We start from the raw sequence: 22,431 nt of genomic DNA on the forward strand, positions 1-22,431 counted from the left end.
ACAGAGGAGATCTGTGGGGTTAGGAGTATTTAGAGACGATTTTCAGATGATCTCTCCTCAGCCTGGCCTCCTCTCTCTGTGTCTGTTGGACAGGATTTTTAAATATTGCTGGATATTTTGAAATATAAATATTTAAAGCAGACTGTTTGCCAAGAGTGAAGGCGCTAAACGGTGCAGTGGGCGATCAGGTCCGTTTGGCACTTACTTGGCAACTCACAATGGGATTATTAATAGTTTCGAATGGCTAGGACTGTGAATTCTGTTTAATTATTCCTATTCTGCCTTGACACGAAATGATAGGAGATTTTAATTAAGAGAAATATTAAATATAAGTATTTAAAAGAGAAGTGTTTGTCAAATATGTGCAGTTGGCTATCAGGCCCATTTGACACCTACTTGGCAACCCACAAATACAACTGTTATTAGTTTTGAGTGACTGCTGTAGAATGGAGAACTCCTGTACAGTTCAGTTGTTCTCAGTCTGTTGAGCAATGCCATAGATGAACCACTACAGAATGTCCAAAGAACCATCAAGTAATGTTAAGTGAGTTCTTTAACAAATGTGATTCCTCTATGGCATTGCTCAAAAAACGATTGGGCTCCAACCACAAATGGGTGGTTTATTATTAGTGTTGATTGACTGCAACTGAAGACTTTGGGTAACTCTGTAGAAGAACCACTTTTGGTTCCACAAAGCATGTCTAAAGAAATGTCCCTTGATGAATGTTCTTGACCTGTGTGCTGATGGTTCTTCACACACTCACTCACACATATCTGTTAAAAATATGGTCTTTAGTGGTTCTTCTGTGGCCCAGGTCTTCACATCTGAACCTTGAATCCCGTTCCAGTCCTGGATTTTGTTCTCTCTGGACGTTTAGGGAACGGGCAATGTAATTGATTGCTCAAGCAGCGTCACACCTACCAACAATTACAAAGTCCAGAACTGGAAACTGGATTCAGGGTCCAGATTAGATCATCACTCAAAGAACCATGTTAAGCACGTTAACTTAGAGTTATGATTAGGAAATAAATAAGAACCTTTAAAACGTCCAAAGAAGCTTCTTTACCAGTGGACCAATGGTTTTTCACACTCACACATCTCACTCACACATTAGAAACATGCTTCCTTATGGAAAAATCTTCTATGAAGGGGTTTTTGCAGAAGTTTTAGTTTTATTTAAAGAGTATATGGTAGAATTAGAAGTTATTTAAAATAAATAAGAACTTCTTTATAAGTAGGTCTAACCTCATAACCTCCTCCCCCCCTTCTTTACCAGTGGTTCTTCACACTCACATTTCTTATTACATTCATGGTTCAGTATAGGGTGGAATTAGAAGTTATCTCAAATAAACAAGAGTCCCCCATCCACAAGGTTCAGATGCTGAGAGATGGTATGGACTCTATAGGTACGTATGCTTCTGCGAGTGCTTGCGTCCGTGCATTTGGGAGTGTTTTTCTCCGATAACCCCAGCTCGCCTTGTTTTTTTCTTCCGCTGCCGAATTAAGATAAGAGCTCTATTTAATTAAACTGTCACATGGCAGTACCTTGAGGAATAGCTGAGGAAAAGCTACTTTAATTGGGAGGCTATTGTCTGAGTACATAGCCCCGCCTTATCCACAAGCAATCATGTTGGAGGGACAGAGAACAAATGTCAGGCCAGCTCGGGTGAAAGAGGGGGGAAATAAAAGAAGAAGTAGTAGAACAGAGGGGGCTGTGGCACAGAGAGGAACGCTGGAGGAGTGGGTATCACTTGGTAGATGTCACATCATAGCTTAGTGATGGATGTAGAAGAGCATTCACTTGCTCTCTGTGCTTTCATCCCTTTTCCTCTACCTTTTCTTCTTTTCTTTCTCGACTCCGTGGGCCAGGGAGTGTGATTAGGGGATCAGTCTGGGTAGGTGCTGAGCAGTCCCACGTGAGCTCAGTCTTCAGCTGTAAATACCTCCAGCAATTAACACTGATCAGAGCGAGAGAGAGAGAGCAATTTAGCATCAGAGTCCTGCACGGAGGATCAATTATGGAGATTCTCCATCTCTGAAATTTACACCCCCTGGTGCTCAATTACTCTGTGTTGTGCAAGAGGTTGTGAGTGTGTGTTTGTCTGTCTGTACGTGCATCTGCCTATGTGTGTGTAATAGCATTAGTGGGCCTCGGTGTTCATGTTGTTTAGATGTTGTTTGTTGTAATTCTTGGTGGCCAGTGGGCGAGGGACGGGGTTCCAGTTATTCCGGCGCTGGAGAACGACAATAGCCGGCTCGCGCCTGCAGTCTGTCAGAATCTGGCGAGCCATCTGTGCAGAAGGTGCTCGAAATCCGCCTTGATTAAAAAGTGCAAATCTGGAGATCAGAGCCCACTCCTGATCTACATTTCCCTTGCCAGTGGTGACTGGACCGGATGAAGGAGTGACCCCCTAACATAATCTTGTCCAGGAGCTTGTGATGATGACTCTTCAGATCAGGATGGTCTCAAAGAGACATGGAGAGAGGAGAAAAACACACACACACACACAAACACGCACAGACACACTCACTGTCACCAAAGCTAGGCAGCACAGCGATGTAGAACTGATGTCCCTTCTGCTCTGCTTTCCAATTATTTCCTCTCTTTGTACAGCTCGCGCTGACTAGTGTTCATTTTTGGGGTGAAGGCTTTTCTGTTTAGCGCAATGCGAGTAATGCAGATCATGTCCACGTCGATAAACAAGCGCATGTTTAATTCCAGCCACTGTTCTACCGGGTACCAATCAAAGACCTGTTCTCCGAAAAATCATTTTCAGTCAGATCAGCATGCGGATGACTGCCGCACTTGCCTCTGAGCCCAGATTCTCGTCCAGCCCTGCGGAAAACGCCTTACCCCATCGCATTATGGAAAGCGGGGAACGCCGCGCAGCTGTTACATCGACAAGACAAGTGTTTGCAGAATGTTCCTCATTGTTCACCAACCAGTTATCATTTACGCAATCTGAATGGGCACGGCGTGTTGCGTTCTGCCGTCGGGCTCTAGAGGGCAGGCACCTGGAAGGAAGGGGGCAAGTGTGGGGCGAGAGTCACTCGGAAGTGAGTTGATTCGCCCTGATTTCACTAAAGGCTTCTTTTTCTTCTTTTTTTTTCTCCACACAAAAACATCAAGGCCAAGGCCAAGCCGTTATTTGCATTTTGTTTGTTTTGCTCAACTTCACTGGGTCCAGACGCACAGACTCCCTGGCACTGCAGGTCTGTCTATTTAATTAGCTTGAGCTAGCTGAGCTCAAGCTGAAGTGTTCACGGCCAAATTCAGACGGCAACCAATACATAATGTGTGTGTGTGTGTATACATAGACAATCAGTTGGTACGTCTACATGCACTGGGTGCAAGATGAGTCCAGAGAGGATATGGCTAAGTTATCAGCAGCCTGGACTGAGCTTCAGGGCTTTGCGTCATTAATCCAGAGGGGATGACTTTAGGGAATGGCCACAGCTTGTGCTTTTGAGGAGAAACAGACCAGCACATGGCCCTGCTTTTACCCCGTAACCACAGCGACAGTTGTTTGTTTTCCAGGTACGGATCAATGGTGTCCTGGTGTCGGATAGGACATGTAACATGATGTCCAAGTGTTGTTGTTTTTTTTTTTTTTTTTTATCAACTTGCATATCTGTGTTTGAACATTGCTGAGCTCATATAATCTGGTTCTTATCCTGTGTAAGCCTAGTAATCTTTCACCCTAATCTTAAAGCGCTACAATGTTTTATTTATTTATTTATTTTATCCTGGCCTCTATATGAGCTCACGTTAAGGAGAGATTTCTCCAGCATGGTAAATTGGTTTCATATGATTTTATTTTCAGTTCTATATGGTTTTGTTTGCTTCTTGTATGTTTGCGCTTGTTTTCTGACCCCCCCCCCCCCCCCCCCCCTTTGAGGAGACACCAATCTCCATCGAAAGGCCATCTCTCTGATATGGAAAAATAAAATAAAGCAGCTGAAATTTAATATCAAAGAAAGAACTCCAAACGATTATCCCTCGACAACACAGAGTCTAATAGTCTCTTATTGCATTGCAGTCAAACATCTCGTTCTAATTTGATCATATTTATGAAACGAAGAGCAAATATATATTTATATGGAGGCTACATTGCTGTGGGGGTCTAGACAGCGAAGCAGCACTATGCTCAGCGGAGAAGGAAACGTCAATGCTAACTCGATGAGCTGAAACGGAAAGCTGCTAGCGCGCTAGCTAGCCCGGGCAGGATATGGGTGGAGGAGATGGAAGATGAGAGTGGACTGGATCATGGCAGGAGTGTGTCAGTTAGCTTTTTAACCGCGTTAGGGCCGAGCCTCGGGAAACCAATACTTCGGAGCGAGACCCCCGTCTCAAGCCATATACGTCTGGGACTGTAGATTGGCTTAGCAGTTGGGCTCATGTAGCAGTCGATACGTGATTAGTTTTATTTGTTGGGCCTTGTAAACTTGTTTGCTTTGTGTGCGTTAGGAGAATAGATAAGTACAGTACTTAGAATTTGTGTCATTATTCCCTCTCTGTCCGTGGAAGTTGAGGAGGAAGCGGCAGACCGGGCTAACGTCAGCCATTCGCTGCTCATTGGCTTGACGTCTTGTCTTTGTGTTAGATCTCTTATCTCTTAACAAGCCGCTTCAGTGACCCGTGTGTGTGTGGGGGGGGGGGTTGTAATAGTCCTTGCAGTCCAGTAGCCCACCGGATTGTCATCTTTAGTGCCATAGGCTAAGTGTCCTGCAGCCTGTTGCTAGGGCAACATGGCTGTTAGTGAATTATACACCCGTGACAGTAGATACTCTGAGTTGAGACACTGGTGTAGTTTTTTTTTTTTTTTTTTTTCCACTCCGTTGTTGGGCTTGTCACATCCGGCTTTCTCTCTCTGCAAACATCTCATTGCCAAGCGATCCGATCGGAGCCCGAGAAAGAGATGAGGGATGCTGTGAAAGTAGCAGGGATAAGAGAGAAAGCTGTGGAAGAGAGAGCGAGTAGATTAGTGTTCCGTAATGTTGGCACAGTTCTCCTTCTGCCCTACTGATATCCACTCAGGAGGCTGAGCAGCTTGCTCTCAATGACCCACAATCATCAAACGGAAAAGGGACGGCTTCAATAGATCACTTACCGCCGCGATTACATTCATCAAATGCTTGATTGAAATTCATACTTCCTGTAGAATGAACAGTTTTATCTATCACTCCCTTTCTCCTCTCAGATTAGAGAGGACAGTTTAGCCTTTCAGTCTCCAGCTCCTCTGTCTCCAGCCTAGCCTTCTCTCTCTCCAGCCTGGCTTTCTGTTTCAACCACTCTATGTCTGTCGTTCTCTCTTTCGCTCTCATAAACTTTCATTAAATCATTAAAAGGTCACACCTTATCTCCCCAGTAAGTCTTCCTCTCTGTTTGCCTCTGTCACCCTGTCCCTGGTCCTCTCATCATAATGAGGAAACGGTGCTGGCTGCAGGACAAAGAGATTGTACACACGCTAGGGGTGCACGGTTGGAATCGGCTAGGGTTGGAACCAGCCGACATTTGCTTCTAGCATGCAGTCAGCAACAGACCAATTTGTGTCATTTTTATGATGTTGAAAATCTTCTGAATGCTTTTGCTATACCTTTGAATGTTATTCAGTTATTCAGTGCAAGCATGGAGTAAGAAGCTAAAAGCAACGCTGCTCTCTTTGTTGCCTGTTGCTTTCGAAAGCAAACTCTTATTAAAAAAAAAAAAAAGTCTGGGAGCTGAGGTAGTCAAAAATGAACCAGATACTAGGTACCAGGTACCACAAAGCGAGTAGAGTCGAGTAGTGTAGGTACCATGCAGTGGAAAACACCAAAGCAAATTAGCAAAATAACCGGTCAATTCAATAAAACCATTGTGGTAGATAAAATGACTTTAAACATGTAATAAATGCCTAGAAGTTAAATAAGAATCTTAGGATATTCTTACAAAAATCTCCAAATAAGAAATTTTAGACATTTAAACTAGATTTACGTTTATGTTTTTGCATGTTTTTTTACAGTGCAGGCCCACTGGTTGATTTTTGATGTGGTCTTGATTAGTGCTTTTATCTATTCTGTACTTGCTAAGTGACCTTAAATACAAAAAAAAAAACAGCTGTGATGCTTTTCATTGGACCATTTTCCTGTCTATTTTTGTCCTTCAGAAATGTTTTTGTTTTTGCTACATAAGACTAGTATACAAAAATGAGCTCAGTTTTGATTGGCAAAAAGCAGTCCGGGTTGAAACGCTCTTTAAAACTTCAGTCTGAATGGCCGGGGCTCAACCTCTCTTGACTAAAAAGGCAGATACATGTAAATGCATCACATAAACAGTTGCCTGAAAATTGGCTGTTTTGGAGGTCCCCGAGTGGTGCAACTGTCTAAGAGCTGGTTCTATTATAATGCGTGATGGCTGGGAGTTCTTTACACAGTAGTGAGGAATGTTCAGTTTTCCATGGTTTGCACTCTTCATTGTGTCCATTGTGCCTGTAAATCTAAGCAGAATAAATCGGAATTGGCCCTAAAAAGTCATGATCGTTACACCCCTAGGACTGACCCAGCCCACAGCACCCGGCCCCGCTGTTAATGAGAGATCAAACGCAGCGGAGCATGTGTTTAGGCAGCTCGATGCTTGGCTAAGATCTTGGCGCGTCCCGTTGACTGCAGGATAACTGACAGACGTATAATCCTCTCCCTCTACACCGGACTCCAGGGAGCGATTGTGGTGACAAAGTGATGACACGCAGAAAAGTATTAAATCCAATTGTGGGAAAACAGAGGAAGAGGAAAGGCGCAGAGTGACATTTATATGGTGGAAACTGATTTGGAGGGAGGATGGCTTGGGCTGCTGTGAGTGAGATAAGAAGCACGGTCTCGGTTAGTGGGGTGTAGTCATCTTGATGTAAATAAGGTTTACTATTATCCTAATTAGCTCCTCATTATACAAACAAGTGGAATTTGCTTGAAACAGTCTCATAGGATCCTGAGGTGTGTGTGTGTGTGTTTGTGGGTGTGCATACGCATCTGCACCTGTGTACCACCTCTGCCTCGTTCTACCTCAGAATCCTATTCGAATTTCTAAGCCTTTCCAAGAAAGTTACTACAGGCATTCAGACACAGGCAATCAACAGGACACGCACACCCACGGACACACCTAACAGAAATCCCTGACACAACACCCAGTGTGCCTCTGATCCCCTATGTCCTAATTACAAAGGCTTAAATGAAATGGAGGATTACTTTTCAATTCGCCGCTGTTTCTGCTTTTCTCTTGGCCTTGTCTGTATTAAGCTGGAGTCCTCCAAGCACAACACACACACACATGCACACACACACACACACACACACACACAGTTACGCAGGTGAAAAGCACCTGTGCTTCTCCCCAGCCACCGTTGCCTCTTGAATATTTATCTCTCACATGAAAGACACGGCACAGAGTGTGTGTGTGTGTGTGTGTGTGTGTGTGTGTTTGTGTGTGTGTGTGTCTGGCCAGGACGTTTTTCTCGCTGTTGTTGTTTCCCGCAGTATTTCTGTCTTGCTGTTTTCTTCTCTCCTCCTCCTTCATGTTAACAGATAGAGGCCACTAAAAGCGTGTTTGTTGTGTGCTTTCGAAGGCTCTATCTGCCCTTCATCAGGTACTCTTCCTCCCACCCCGCGCTCGCCGACAGCCCAGCCATTACACCCCGCTACCCCGCATTCCGGTTCAGTGTCTTCAGACACAGCAGACTCCGGTTGGAAGCTTTCTTCTCCTGCCGCAAACATTTCCGCAGCTTGAACTCGTCTTGAACCCACCTTGAACATGAAGACAGGTGACGCGGTTCATAAATCCGAGCCTGAAAATTAAGCCTCCATGGAAGACCACAAGGAAAAATTTACTTCGGGTTGATTCGCCAGCGGAATCACAAGTGGAAGCACTGCCTCGTGCTTCTGATTGAATTGGTTTTACAGCTTTCGGGCAATTCCAGCACAGAAAACATCCTCGTTGCAGCTGTTTTGTTTGGATTCTCATCTGCTTTTTTAATATATATATATATATAATTATTCTATTTTGCTGCTTTGAGGTGTCTGTCACGGCATATTCCCATAATTATCACAGTGCAAATAATCAAACAGCGGAAGATCAAAAGGAATGGAAAAAGAGAGTTGACACAGATTATCTAATGTCACGCTAACAATGTCGCCTTTTATCCCGATTTGGTGTCTGAAGCCCAAAGCCAACTAAAATCAGTCAGCGGATCTCAAGATAATATCAGTGTAAGTGCGCTCACCTTTGGTAGCGTACATGTGGGGCGGGTTTTCAGTGGGAGTCCGACCTTATGTTAAAGCTACAGAGAATTCAATTAGACTATTTGGCTAGGAATCTGGAAAAGTCATATAATTATTTATTTTTTTAATGATTTGAAGCCTCCAGCTGCTCTTTATATTGTATGCACGCTTCACAAACAGGACAAATGGACCGATTATAATGCTCCTAAATGAACCAAATAGATTCGGTTACACCAGAGATCCAAGGCCTACCTATGGGATGTGCATACATATGCACAAAAGAAAACTTCGGCATCGTTCTTGCTCTCTTAACCGCATTTGAATATACGCACTATGCACACACACACACACACACACCTACTCTCGCACACACTTCAGTGCTGAACCGCAACCTAGTCAGCGATCCGTGAAAGTACCTTCAACCCTCCGCCTCCACCTCCTCTTTAATGTCTGTGTGTTGAAGGTTAGCATGCCGTCTTTCCAAAGGCCACAGCACTCTTTCCCCCTGCAGGTGAAGGCTCTGGCTCCTAAGCCCGCTTTCGACTCCCACTGAGACAGGAGAATAGCAGTACTCGCAAAGCCCACACTCCCCCCCCCCCACTGTCTTCCATCTCCCCGGCCTTCCCGCCACCCTTCGCTTTTGTCTAATTCTTTCATTTCCAGCTTCAAGGAGGGTCCTGCATGTGAATGGCCATTGATTTGGCTTTTTTGTGCCTGTGTTTTGGTGTGTTCTCCCGCTGTCTCTCTCTCTCTCTACCCTCTCGAGACGGGCTACCCCGAGGACTCGGCTTTGAACAGTTTAACCAGGCATTAGAGCCCTACCGGCGGGCCGAGAGAGAGGGATGAAAGGAAAGGGACCGGATCGAAAGGTGTTTGTCCTTGACTGAGTTAAGGCGGCTCTACCTTTCCAAGGCCCCGGCGCTTGCCGCTCGTCGATGGGCCTCCCCAGTGTGTATCGGTATTCGCTCAGCTCCCCCACAGCGATAAAAGTGCGGTCACCATGGCATTTTCCTGCCCTCCACCGTTGAAGGGTCCACTTGAGAATGGTTGTGTGTTGCATGTGTGTGTTTAAGTGTTTGGGTGTGTATGAGGATGGATCTATAGAGGACACAACCCAGGGCTCTTTGAAGTACAACTTTGCCTTGCTGTTCAAATATTTATCCTCTTTGATTGACAAAAGCAGTGACAGCGCTTGTCTGAGAAAACAGGTAGATGCAGAAAGATGATGTAGCTGTGTTTACTAGAGCTAAAGCTGAATTAAACCATAAAGGTGCATGAAGAATGCATTTATTTAAGTGTTCTAAGTTGTTTTTTGATGTTTAAGTAATACGTATGTGACTGGTTGTTGCAAAAAGTGCTCAGCTGCTCAGAAACCAATTTACAATCCTGTTATTTTGCCTCAGAGTGGGACAAAAGAGACGTACTGGTTAGCTCTTAGCCGTGCCTCGACTCGCTTCTCTGAGTTTGTACCTTGCCAAGCTGGTATTTTGCCTACTGATGTGGGTTTAACTCCAGTTTGGTGGTCAACTGAGGTTGTGCAGTTTGTGTATCAGGGAGTGGATGTTAAAGAGTAGAAATGGTAAAAGCCACTTGGATAGTGTTTGCTTTTAGCCTAGCATGGATCCCCATTTGCTTCATTTCTGCAGACACTGGTACAGCAATAGCCATGGTCACAAGACCTAGTTCATATAGCAACCTACAGCTTTCTAATTTTATAGTTTTACCACCTGGCTGGGGATTTATGACAATTTTAGGGGCGTAAATACAACGGGTCGAAACTGTTACAAACCAGTCTTGGGATTTTTGGAATTGTCCAATTTTCCACTAGAAGGAGGACACAACAGTGTTTGAGGATCACAGTATGACAATTCCATGTACTGAATTTTCATTAATCAGCTATGCCAAGGAAAATACCGGTTCACATTCTGCATCCCCTTTAACTCAACTAACCAAATAGAAGATATTGTAGAAAATGATTTTCCATTTCTGGTTTTAGGATTTCTGTCAAAAGTGGTGTCTTTGTATGCCCTTTTTACAGAGAATTTTGTCCTGTTAGTACAGGAAAACAAGTACGCGTTTACACCCACATTCACACAGTGCAGCCCTCTTCAGGTGCAGCGCAAGTCGGTCATTGTGGCCTAGAGGCCTGTTCCAACTGCTTTCTGCAGCACCCCCAGAGAGTGACCATCTCTTCTGCTTTTCGCTGCCCCCACCACTTCCCTCCATGGATCCCTAAACACCCTCTCAACCCCCACCACTTCTTACACACACTCCTACCAACTGCGCCCCAGCCTGAGAGGACACAGGTGCTAGCTCTCTGATGCTACCCTACTCCTGCTGAGCCTCACTACAAGAGCAGTACACGGATACCCAGCTAGCGGCCACCAACCTGCACTCGCGCTTCCATGCGACTGCACACCCATACTCTGCTACCTCACTCGCGCTTCCATGCGACTGCAGGCTGTAACATTTCAAAAACTGCATTCGGAAAGTCATCGCTAATGCGGTTATTCTACTCCACAATCCCACCCCACCCGCAGCGCTGTTCTGCTCAGCAGCTGGAACGGCTCCGTTGCCCTGAGCGCTCTGGATTGTTCCTAAGCGTTCAGTTAAAATATCTTGCGCTGTACATCGTTTGCCTTTGAGCATCTTCTACACGCAAAGCTGCCTTTCCACTGTAAACATGCGGCTTTCCCCTAGCCCCTCTCTCTCCCGGTGTTGATGGTGGGTCATAAATCTTAGAGCTCAGTAATAAAGCGCACCAGTGCTGGGGCGACTGCACAGGGCGAGAGGGCAACACGCCCGGCATGTGGGTGACATTTGGGGGAAATCAAGCTGTCTTTCATCTGGGAGCCCTATTCAAATGTGGGTATATTCAGCACAATACTCTTGTTTCGGATGTGCATTAAAAAAAAAAGAAAAAACAAACAGAGGTGATCTTTGTAGACTTCTAAGTAAGATAAATATACTTCTCCTTTTGTCATCGATAAAACATATCCCGAAAGCCGCGCTCTGCATGGTTTCGCCCCGTCTTTCCCCTCTCAGACGAGCTTTTAAAACAGTAGCGAGAGCTTTAGATTCTTGTCAAGTCTGCAGTCTAACAGAGTAAGCAGGGGAAGGACGCTCTGAAGATGGCTTTTGCAACATTTCCCTCGCCTGAGAAGTGCCAATCATTTCCTGACACTTTTGAAATGTTTGTCCAAGAGAAAAGTGCACACCGAGGCATATTTCCCCAAAGATGACAGATTTTTTTAGGAGAGATTTTGGACAGCTGTCCTAGGAATAGGATTCTGGAATGAAGGTGTGTACATCCGCTCAGATAATGTGGTGGGATTTTGTATTGTGAGCACTTTGCTGATGTTAACATGCTTAATGTTACGCACTTGATCCACATTTCGTAGCGAATCTTAAGGAATTTAAGGGACACGTTTATTCTGTAAGGCGACACTGTAAGAGGAAAAAAAAAAAAATTTTCCACCGCTGTGCTTGGCTGTACATGAAATAGCACACACTCACTCTGTGTGATGTGGTGTTGGAATAGTTGGAGCATGATAGCCTACTTTGATATCCTCATCTGAAGTGAAGTGCTTCAATTAAAAACAGCTCGTTTTAAAGCTTAGCAGGAAAAAAAAAATGCTGGATCGGGATTGGAAAAGGGAAAAATATATTCTTTTATTAAAATTAAAAAACACAAATACCGGATTAGCCATTTACAGACCTCTACTGGAGGAAGCCTAGCATTTACAGATAAACATGTTTATTTGCATTAGTTGTCATTTTATATAGTGTTTTTGAATGCAAACTCACTGCTAAAATAAATAAGGATAAAAACTCTGTGATTTCCCTGAGCCTTTCACATAGTGCTGTTTATTGTCCCACTTCATGCAAACCTTCAAATGAAAATAACCTTTTGAATGGACCAATAGAAATGCTCCAAGATGACTTGGAATCAAATCCTTTTACATTGACTTCCATTGAAAGTTGAAAAGGTTGTAATGTTGCATGTTGTGTCTATATTTATATAGAATCCTCACTCAATACCTTTTTTATTGGAAAATGTCATACATGGACCATAAGTATTGGGACACCAGCTCGTTCAGTGTTTCTTTCTGAAATCAAGAGTATTAAAATTAGTTTATCCTGCTTTCTTTGCAGTTGGAGTAACTGTCTATACTGTCCAGTGAAGGCTTTGCTACTAGACTTTGGAACATTGCTGTGAGGATATGATTACATTCAGCGACAAGAACGTTAGTGAGGTCAGGGTGTTTGATGATCACCCCCTCCCACCTAATCCCCAACTCCTCAACTCATCCCAAAAGTATTGGATGGAGCACCATCATTCCAGATAACACGGTTCCACTGCTACACAGCTCAGTGCCCATTCTAGCCCACCACACCTGGCATTAGGCATGGTGCCAATGGGTTTATGTTGATCTGCTTGAGATATTCCCGTTCTATTGCCAGTACTTCTCAACGGAGACTAGACTAGACACGTTGTGTGTGCCTTTGCACATCTGTGTCAGCAGTGGGTGCAACCTAAATAGCCAAATGCATTCATTAGAAGAGGTGTCCACAAACATTCGGACAAAGGCTGTTTGTATGTGTATCTTCCATCCAGTTTGTCTGTCCAGATGCCAGAGAGTGTGAGAGAAAGGAAATTGCCAGTGGCTGTGGGAGTTTGCGGGCTAGACAAGGCAGGAAGCCGGTAGTGTTGCTGTGGGATCTGCTTGGCTGGAGAGAGAGAGAGAAAGAGAGAGCGAGAGAGAGAGAGAGAGAGAGAGGGAGACCGAGACCAAACCGCGAGGCTGAAAAATGAGATGCTAATAAAAGATTTGGCAAGATCCCTTAATGCACCCAGTCTGAGCATTAGGTATACACCAGAGCCTCAACTACTCCTCTGCTCTTCCTCCCTCGTTCTCTCTCTCTCTCTGACTCTCCTCCCACTGTCCATGCTGAAGAAATCCAATAAGCAGTTCCCCACTTCCTTGTGTATGTGTGTGTGTGTGTGTGTGTGTATGTGAGTGAGAGAGAGAGAAAGAGAGAGAGAGAGAGACACGTAAAGAGAGCTACAGAGTGAAAAGGGAAAAACCTGGCTCTGGAAAGCCTCCTCTTCATTTTTACAGCGTGAGGTGAGGGCACTAGCGCCTGCTTGTTTACTCTTAAGTGTCCTGGATTCCTTCCCCCCCTTCTCTCTCTTTCTCACTTTCTCCCTCTCTCTCTCCTGGGTACGACAAGTTTCTCCGAGTAAAAACAAAAATTGAACACAGAGCTCAGAGTGGAGGAGGTGGATTGGGATTATGTTCGCAGTGCTGTTGGCATAGCGAGCACAAACAGATCTCTGTTACTTAGTTGTTTATGCATGTTTACATTAGGTGCACATTGTTGTTGTAGACAGATTCCAATCATGTGTAGGCCTTTGCTGTTGTCCCTGTTATCTGACCCTGCTCTTATTACAATTCATACAAACTCATGGCCTTTTCACATCTCCAGTCGGCTGGGCCTGCAGGCAAACCCCGGCCACACAGCCTGAGATGAGATCCGCCATACACACGTCATTAGCTTGATAAGTGACCAGAGGTGAATCCTAGCATGCGCTAATACGCTCCGCTATAAGAGCAGGATTTCACAGAACAGAGCATTGTACGCCTTGACAGCGAACCGCTTTCTCCTCAATGGCAGTAATTGCAGAGTTGATAGGAAATTCCTGCCCTGCAGCCGAGGGAGATAATGCATGTTGATCCCACTGGTCATATATAGTGTCACCGAAATGAAGGCTCTTCATCCGATCAATATATGGATCTGTGTGTGGATAGTCAGGGAAGCACGGGAATAGCAGCTTTACAGCTTTAATTAAGTGCGGCCCAAAAAAGCCAATAACCGTTTGTGAGTGTCTGTGTGTGCGGATGTGTGAATGTGGATGTATTACATCACTCCCAGTTTCCTGTTTTGTATATCTGGCAGCGATTGAATGGCCTCCGTCAGTGTCACACGCCATATTGTTAGCCATGGCTACCCTCAGCCAGAGACTCAAGGTCACCTGCTCCACCCAGGCATAAATAATCTATAGGAGGTTCAGTTCCTCCTGACTGGCTGCACAGAGATGTGTCGGGAATGGATTATTTATGCCTTAATATGCCCTCGCTGAATGAGCAATCAGTCCTGCGAATGGCAGCGAAAGCAGTCTCATTCATTCTCCGAGTCCAGACTAATGATATGTTGTACTTTTGCAGCGCCGGATCTGGAGGGTCACTTTATTTCGCACACTTCATTTGGTTAAGCTTAATCTTGCCAGAGCAGGTGGTATGAGAGTGAATCACACATAAATGCTTCCACAGATGCGAACATACACACATACACACACATACAGAACATGATGGACAAGGATGAGAATAGTTACTCGAATATGCAGTATGGTTTATCAGATCTTGCATCTATTATTGGCAAGTTCATACCATGCCTTCAGTGTATGGTCGTAAAAGGCCTGATCCTCCTTGGATGAACACAGGTTTTTGGCTCCAAAAAGGACCATCAGCCACAACATTAGAACCATGTGCCTAACATTGTGCCTAACAGCTCTGAACTATTGAGGGATGGACTCCGCTAGACTTTCAAAAGTGTCCTGTGGTATCTGGCATCAAGACAAGTGCCGTGAGTTGTGAGGTGGGACCTCTATGGGCGCATCATTGAGCTTTGGGCACCTGCGACCCTGTCATCAGTTTATTGATTGTCTTTTTCTCTGACCACTGCATGTGTAATTAATATGGAATGGTCAGAGTGCATCCGTTTGACCCTGTCTGGAAACTCTCGGCACATGGCAGGAATACCCCCTGGACAGGGGGCCAGTGCATCACCACCCACACCTTCACCTTGGGGGCAGTTTAGCACAGCCAAAATATCATGGGTTTTTGGGAATTGGAAGGTGGGAAGAGTTAACACATATTGACCCAGGAAGAACACATCATAGTGACAGACTCCTCATAGAGAGAGACTGGAGACCAGAGCAAGGATCTAATCCACAACCAAAGGCTTATGGGGGTGTTCACCTGCTGCACCACCATGATGTGAAAACAACACTAACAATGTCTGAATGGCAAAAATAGCTAAAATGGTTAAAAATAAGTACAGTGCCCGTCCCTTTCACTTCCGTGCAAAACAACAGGATGAGGGAAAACAGCACTGTGTCCGAGGAAATCCTGCTCTGTTATTTTTTTATATCCGCCCTGCAAGACCTGTTAAGTGCAGAAACCAAAGCCGGGTTCATTGTGTGGTCACGTAGGAGACCAGCCGCCTCTCCATCTTTCCCTGAGTAAAGTGCACTGCAGCTCAAATGTCAAGCTCTCTCCTCTGGTTCTCCACCAACCAGCTCCTCCGACTCGCTCTTATCTCCCTACCTTGGAGAGCTCTCCCCTGGGCCCAGAGCAAGACTGCTGACCCTCAGCGCTCCACAAGGCCTTCAATGCAGAGAAACAACCCATATCAGCTCCAACACGGGTCAGAAACACTCCTACTGCTCCAGGTTAACAAGTTCACTCACCGTGTCAGTCACCTCGGACATACACACATGCGTTTCTCACACACCGTACACCCTGACTTTGGCATAAGTAGGTACGCTTCCACCGTCAAGTTTTTGCACGCTTCATTGAGAAGGGAGGATTTGATGAATTTGAAATCGCTTCAAGGTTAGCTGCAAACCCTACACACACACACAGACACACACACAAAGCAGGCTGCAGGGGACTGCAGGGGAAAAGCCTTTTGTTGGCCAGACACACTGTGGAATCAAGAACAATGGAGAGTCAGGAGAGGGTGAGGGGCGATCATTTTTCACCACACTATTTGGCCTTTTCCACAGACGATGTGAAGGAGCAATTTAAAATATGATTAATGATGATAATAAGGTCAAACGTTGATCATTTATTCTCACTCTGCCTGCGCTGTGGAGTTTTATGAAAGGAAACGGGCAGCGTATGCTTAGGAAAAAGGTAAACACTGTTGTCAAGGCATCAGTAGTGTTATATAGGCTGTAGTAGAGAGAGATGCTTTGTAGCCAGAAGAGAAGACACAATGTTCAATTTCTTTGAAGGGACATAAAACACGGATATAGATTTTACCTCTCTAGCCGTTCTGAGTTTCTCTGCCAGAGAAAGTCATGCCGTTACATTCTTTCTCAATTGCAGGAGTACTTTTCTGTACTGCTTCGCTTGTCCTTGCAAATCCACAAGCTGCCACCCACCCCCTCTTTGTTTGAGCTTTTTTTCCCCCCTATTAAACGTTATTTGAAGGGCTTATCCCGCTGCGGAATCCTGAATCCTGAAACCTACTTTCTGATGAGGGAACACAAAGCGTTGTTAGCCAGGTGCAAATAGCAAAGGCAGTCGACACTGCGACCTGAAAAAGAGGAGCGATGGAGAGAGAGATACAAGCTAGCGGGGGTTCAGTTCAAACATTTCATTCAAGTTTAAACGCCTTTGGACGTTACATTTCGGTGCAAGCAGTCGAACCAAAACTACACACGTACAAAGAGTCCACATGTTGGACAAAGATTGATAAACCAGATTTCAGAAGCGCAAGTTCCACCTGGAAACCTTATAAAAAAAAAAGGTTAACAAGGAAAGTTTGGATTTGCATGGTATTGTGGGACTTGTAGTGGATTTACAAGCATCACTGTTGTATGTTGCAGTTTGGTTTACATACCGAAGGCTGAACCAACTACTTCAGGTGGGGCTGTGTCTGTTCAAAGTAAATGAAAAGACAATCTACACTTCATGTCCAGATGTATGTGGACACTCCTTCTAATTAATGCATTCAGCTACATTATTGCACCCATCACATTGACTCTCTGGAGCAGATAAATATGAACCTATTCTAATGAACCTAATGCCAGGCATGGGCTCGAGGTGTATAAAGCCCCCCCCCCCCCCTTCACTGAGCTATGGAGCAGTGAAACTGTGTCCCAATACTTTTGGGATGAGTTTGGGAGTTGTGCTTTTGTCACTGAATGTAATCTAATCCTCACAGCAATGTTCCAACATTGAGTAGAAAGCCAACCATCGACAGTAGAGACAATTCTAAATAAAACTCTTTCTTTAATGCCCTTGATTTCGGAAAACACAATGAATGACCAGGTGTCTCAATACTATTGTCCATATACTATATCCTTATGCATTAGGGGGGTTGCTTTTTCCTGCTTTTTTCCTACTCATACCGAACCACGATGTGATCCGTCACATTTTTCCTACACACTCCTATTGACTATCCCATCCAACCTCATTCTGGTGGATAATTTTTTTTTCTTCTAATCAAGTTAATATGGCTGCTCATGGCCCCCAGTGTAAATGTACAAAGTCTTGTCATGTCTTATGAATATCTTTTCAATTATTCATCTAATAAATATCTGCTGTATTTCACCAGTACTGGTCTCCTCTCAGCGTGGAATGAGCGGTCCTAATAGTGGGTCAAGTTTACGACGGGCTACCCTTATACCAATTACAAGGCTAACATGGAGTCTGAGCAACCTGTAGAGCTAAAGCTAAAGCTTGTGTGCCCCATTGTCCCTCACGTCGCCCACCCCACAGACGCTCCTCCAATCACGGGTCCAGCTTGTGTCTGTATAGGGGCTGGTTACAGATATCAGAACTTCAGTTAACCTTTAGGGCTGTGTGCGCTGCCATGGTAAACTAATTCTGTCAGTCACGCACGTTTTCCTCAGAATATTAAGACCAGACCGTTCAAAATTGTACAAAGAAATGGGAACATGGAAAGCCCAACTATTGAGATGGGGGGGGGGGTGTGATTCACCTCACACTAAATGATAAAAGCATGCAGAAAAGCTTACAGAGGAATAATGTTATATTTAACAGGCACCTGTGGGAGGACCAGGAGCAAGTGCAGAGAGCGCTGTGTGGCAACAGACGTTTTGCAAGTAAAATGCCCATTAGTATCATTAGACACTTTTTTTTTGAGAGCTTCTCTCTTGGTGCTTCCAGCAAAATGAGGAGGAAAAAGAGAAGTTAAAAGCTTGCCACACATTCAGTAAGACAACTGCACATTATTAGCGCACATAAACTAAAACATCCGGAGGTGTTTTCAGCACGCGGCACGCAACAGGGCGAGCATGGAAAGAAATGGGATTGGTTTAGTGCTAGATTATTAAAAACGTTGCTTTTCATAAATTCATGAGCTCTTTTGTTTGTGTTTCCACCTTGCGTACCTCCCGAAAGAGAGAAAATCCTAAGAATATGAAATATAGATGAGGTAGCTTTTGTAATGCATAAATCACGGCACTTCCATCCACACACACGGAGAGCCGTTGGCACTGGTCGCTTCATGCAGGGTGTTTTTTTTTTTTGTTTTTTTTTTCTTGCTCACTCTAACACACACATACACACACAAACAGAGTCCTGTGTCTGAGGCACAGCTTTACCTCAGCCCTTTGAACATTCGTATTCACAGAACAGCAGCTGCTCATCTCTCTCTCTCTCGCTCTGTCTCTCTCTTTTTTTCTCACTCTCACTTATTTTCTTTCATTTATTTATTCATTTTTTTATTTAGCAGTTTCAGTTTAAAATGTTACGTTTTTTCTTCTTCTTCCTCCTCCTCCTGTCGCAATTTCTGGACCCATTTGACACGCCATCAAAAAAACAGCCCAATAATAATCCAGAACGGTTTCTTCAGAGTGGAGATGAAAGGGGAGGAGACAAGCACACACATATTCACACACACACACACACTCACTCACTTGCGGAGTGCAGCACTAGGCGCTTGGCTGAAAGATATGGCAAGGCTGCCTTGGGAGAGCTTCAAAGCCCAGTGACATAAATTTATGATAGCAGCACCACACTTTTTTTGCCAAAACGGAGCTGTTGTTGTTTTGTGGGTGTGCTGGGGGAAGGAGAGAGGGATGTGGTTGGGGGGGGTGAGGGGAGGGCTGGAGTCCTCACTGCCATCTCCTTGATCATGCTCATGGAAAACGCTCTCTCACTCAGCCAGCTGGTACCCCTCGCTCCCCTGAAAGCAGGAAGACCTCCTTTATATAATTAGACTGTTTGTGAATGCCTGTGTGTGTGCTGGGATGTGTGCCATCACAAGAGTACTATCTAAAGGAGATATCGTCATGGTCGCGCAAAAACCTTGTATCTCCAAAATGGCAACTTTACAGGGGAGGGGGAAAAACCTTCTCGAGAAGGTGAAATTTTGCTATAATGTAAAGAACAACTGCTGAGATAAAAGGTTTTTGCATGACAGCAATGACGTTCTGCTTTAATGATTGCTCTAGTGAAGGTTCAGTCAGTGTAACTTGCTTATATGGTTTGTTACAAGTGAATTACAAGTATGCTCAATTTCAATTTTGTACCAACAGGTTTTAGTTACCAAAGACTTTTTGTTTGCTTCAATATCAAGAAATGAAAGTGGCAAAATAGGCAAAAAAATGGCAAGAGGGTGGGATTCTTTTCCAAACAACAAACTGCATACACAAGTTATTTTCTAGCTTGATTATTTAGTTCGATTTCAACATGTATTGAAAAATGTGAAATTTTAAACTGTATTGCTAATACGCCCCTCAGTCTCTTCAATCGTCTGTCATTTATTATCTTATCATATCATAGAAACCTTAGGCAAGTATCAGAACTACACTCTTAAAAATAAAGGTGCTACAAATGAAGTAATGCCATAGAAGGACCAGTTTTGGTACCATAAAGAAGCATGTTTGTTAAAGGGATGTGTGATTGCGATAAATCTCTTAAATTAAGTACAGGTTCTTTAGACCTTTAAAAGGTTCCTCACACTCGCACACCTCTATTACAAACATGGTCCTTTATGGAACCAAAAGTGGTCCGTCTATTGCTTCGCTCGAAGAACCATTTGAAGCACCTTTATTATACCAATTGTAGAAATCTGGGTGCAGCCTATCTAAGTGAAGTGGACTTGGAAGGGGGGCTAAAGAGCTATACACATACAGTCATACATACAGTCGTTTTTATTTTAGGTTGGTTTTCATCCAATCATTTCACCAATTCAGCAAATAAGTAGAAATTCATAAAATATAGGGTAAATTTACATTTAAACTTTATGTTTGTGCATTAAGTTTGTAGAGGACGTCATACTTCCTATTGTAGTGAACTATAATGTGACAATAGGTTTTAATCCACCCTCTCTCTCGTCCTCTCTCTCTCTAGAAGAGGACTGCGTGAACTGCACGGATGAGTGTCGGGTGCTGGGTCACTCGGACCGCTGCTGGATGCCCCAGTTCCCTGTAGCAGGCGGAGGAGGGGCGGGCGGGCCGCAGGCTGAGGGTTCCGACTACCGCACCAACCTGTTCGTCCCTGCCGGCATGGAGGCCGTGGCCGTGGAGCCTGAAACCTATGAGACTGTGGGCAACCCAAACGGCAAGAAGACCTTCTGCACGTTCGGCAAGGAGCGCCGGGACCACACCATCCTGGTGGCCAACGTCAAGCCTTACCTGAAGGCCAAGCGTGCCCTCAGCCCACTGCTCCAGGAAGTTCCCTCAGCCTCATGCAGCCCCACTAAGGGCTGCAACACCGGCTCGCCGTGCTCCTCGGCCAAAGGCGTGGCGGACGGGGCCGAAAGCAAGCCCAGCACCAGCCACTACGGCGTCCCAGACGGACAGTACGCCTCGCCCAGCAAGCAGAGCAGAGAGCAGGGCTACTCGGACCCTGTGGCCAAAGTCCTGGCAGAGGCGCGCTCGCGGATCAGCCAGGAGACGGCGGCCGAGATGCAGGACTGCGCACTTGAGCAGGGCGGGGGCGAGCTTGGTCGGGGCGGCGCAATGGACGCCGACCAAGTGGTCAGAGACATCGATAAACTGCTGCAGGACTGCAGAGGCAACGAGGCCACATCAGTGAGGAAGTGAACTGGCTGATGCTGCAGACTGCTGTGAAAAATGAAAAAGATAACGAGGTGGGAGGGACAGGAAAGCGCGTCAGCTTCAGAAAAACACTCTCCTAGAGAGTGGAGCGCGCACAGGGTCGGGCAGACGAGGACAAAAAAAGACGTCTGATGAACAGTTCCATTCACAAAAAAAAACAGAAAACAGAAAAGAAAATGCCAGGTTGTCTGGACGCCATGTTGTAATTTGGGGGAGGGGAGGGGATTCTTTGAGAGTTGCAGAAGTTGCTGCTTCTGGCTTCTAGCGAGCTTTTTTTCTTCAAGTGCCCACCAGCTATGAACTTTCATTCTGACATCTTTCTCGGAACAGTGAGTGGCGCGCGCCGCACCTCTCAGCCCCGGAGGGTCTCTGAGAAAATGGTTTATTCTGACAATCGCAGCTCAAAGTAAGGGGGGCGCAACGGACGTCCCCAAACGCGGTTGGACCTCACCGGAACAGAACCACGCTCTTATCTTTTTGGACTTTATATTATCAATGTATGAAGTGCAACATATCTCTGATATCTCTGAACCGTGACGGGGAGGGTTTGGAGGGAGTGGGGAGGTTCACACGGGTGGGCAGGGGGGGGTGTGGTAGACCTGGGGTGCTTAATTGAGAAATGTAACCATTTCTTCACTGGTCATTTCTAATCACATGTGTAAGCTGTGTTTTCTCCTCCCCCCATGTATACGTACATATGGAACATTCCAGAAATGGTGAAACTGTTACTCTCTCACTCATTGGTCCTTTGTGTGAACGCTGTCTTTCCACTGTCTTTAATCGGTCACTTGCTTTCTAAGTGACTTTCCACATGTCCAACATTTAAATTAAGGCAATCACAATCGTGTATATTAGGGACATATTTCCTCAACTGTGAAAAAAATATCTATATAAATATATAGATAAATATATATATATATATAAATATATAAATATATGAACTTATGTATAGCGTCCAGATATTAACAAAAATATTTATACATTTTCTAAAAAAAAAAGGAAAAAAGAGAAATCAGAAAAAGACGCTAAAAGGCAGTTGATATTTATTAAACTGCAAAAGGACACTGCTTTGGATTTAAGAAAACATACGGCAAAAAAAGAGGAAAAAATGTCAAAAAAGGAAACGTCCCTTCACATTGTCACTTATACACAATATCATTTAATGTGCGAAATGTATCCAATTTAATGTGTTTACATCGAAATGACATATTTTTATTGATTTTTTTTTCTGCAATTTCTGTGCATATGAGCCAAATTGTTACGTGTACAAGAGCTATATTGTGTATTTTATTAA

At 44.6% G+C, this 22,431-nt stretch overlaps 1 protein-coding gene across 3 annotated transcripts in view; it reads left to right on the forward strand.

The window, feature by feature from the left end:
* Positions 1-21,684, forward strand: part of pcdh17 (protocadherin 17) — a 73,611-nt gene extending 51,927 nt beyond the window's left edge. For 2 of the 3 annotated variants that reach the window (XM_072660969.1, XM_072660971.1), the window contains exon 5: positions 20,428-21,684. In XM_072660969.1, the coding sequence (XP_072517070.1) occupies positions 20,428-21,122 (695 nt within the window). In that variant the 3' untranslated portion in view covers positions 21,123-21,684. The remainder of the gene's footprint in view (positions 1-20,427) is intronic. The other variant, XM_072660970.1, reaches the window with a different exon arrangement.
* Positions 21,685-22,431: the final 747 nt, after the last annotated feature.

This window comes from Salminus brasiliensis, chromosome 17 (genome assembly GCF_030463535.1).
Source record: "Salminus brasiliensis chromosome 17, fSalBra1.hap2, whole genome shotgun sequence".
NCBI classification, from domain to species: Eukaryota; Metazoa; Chordata; class Actinopteri; order Characiformes; family Bryconidae; genus Salminus; species Salminus brasiliensis.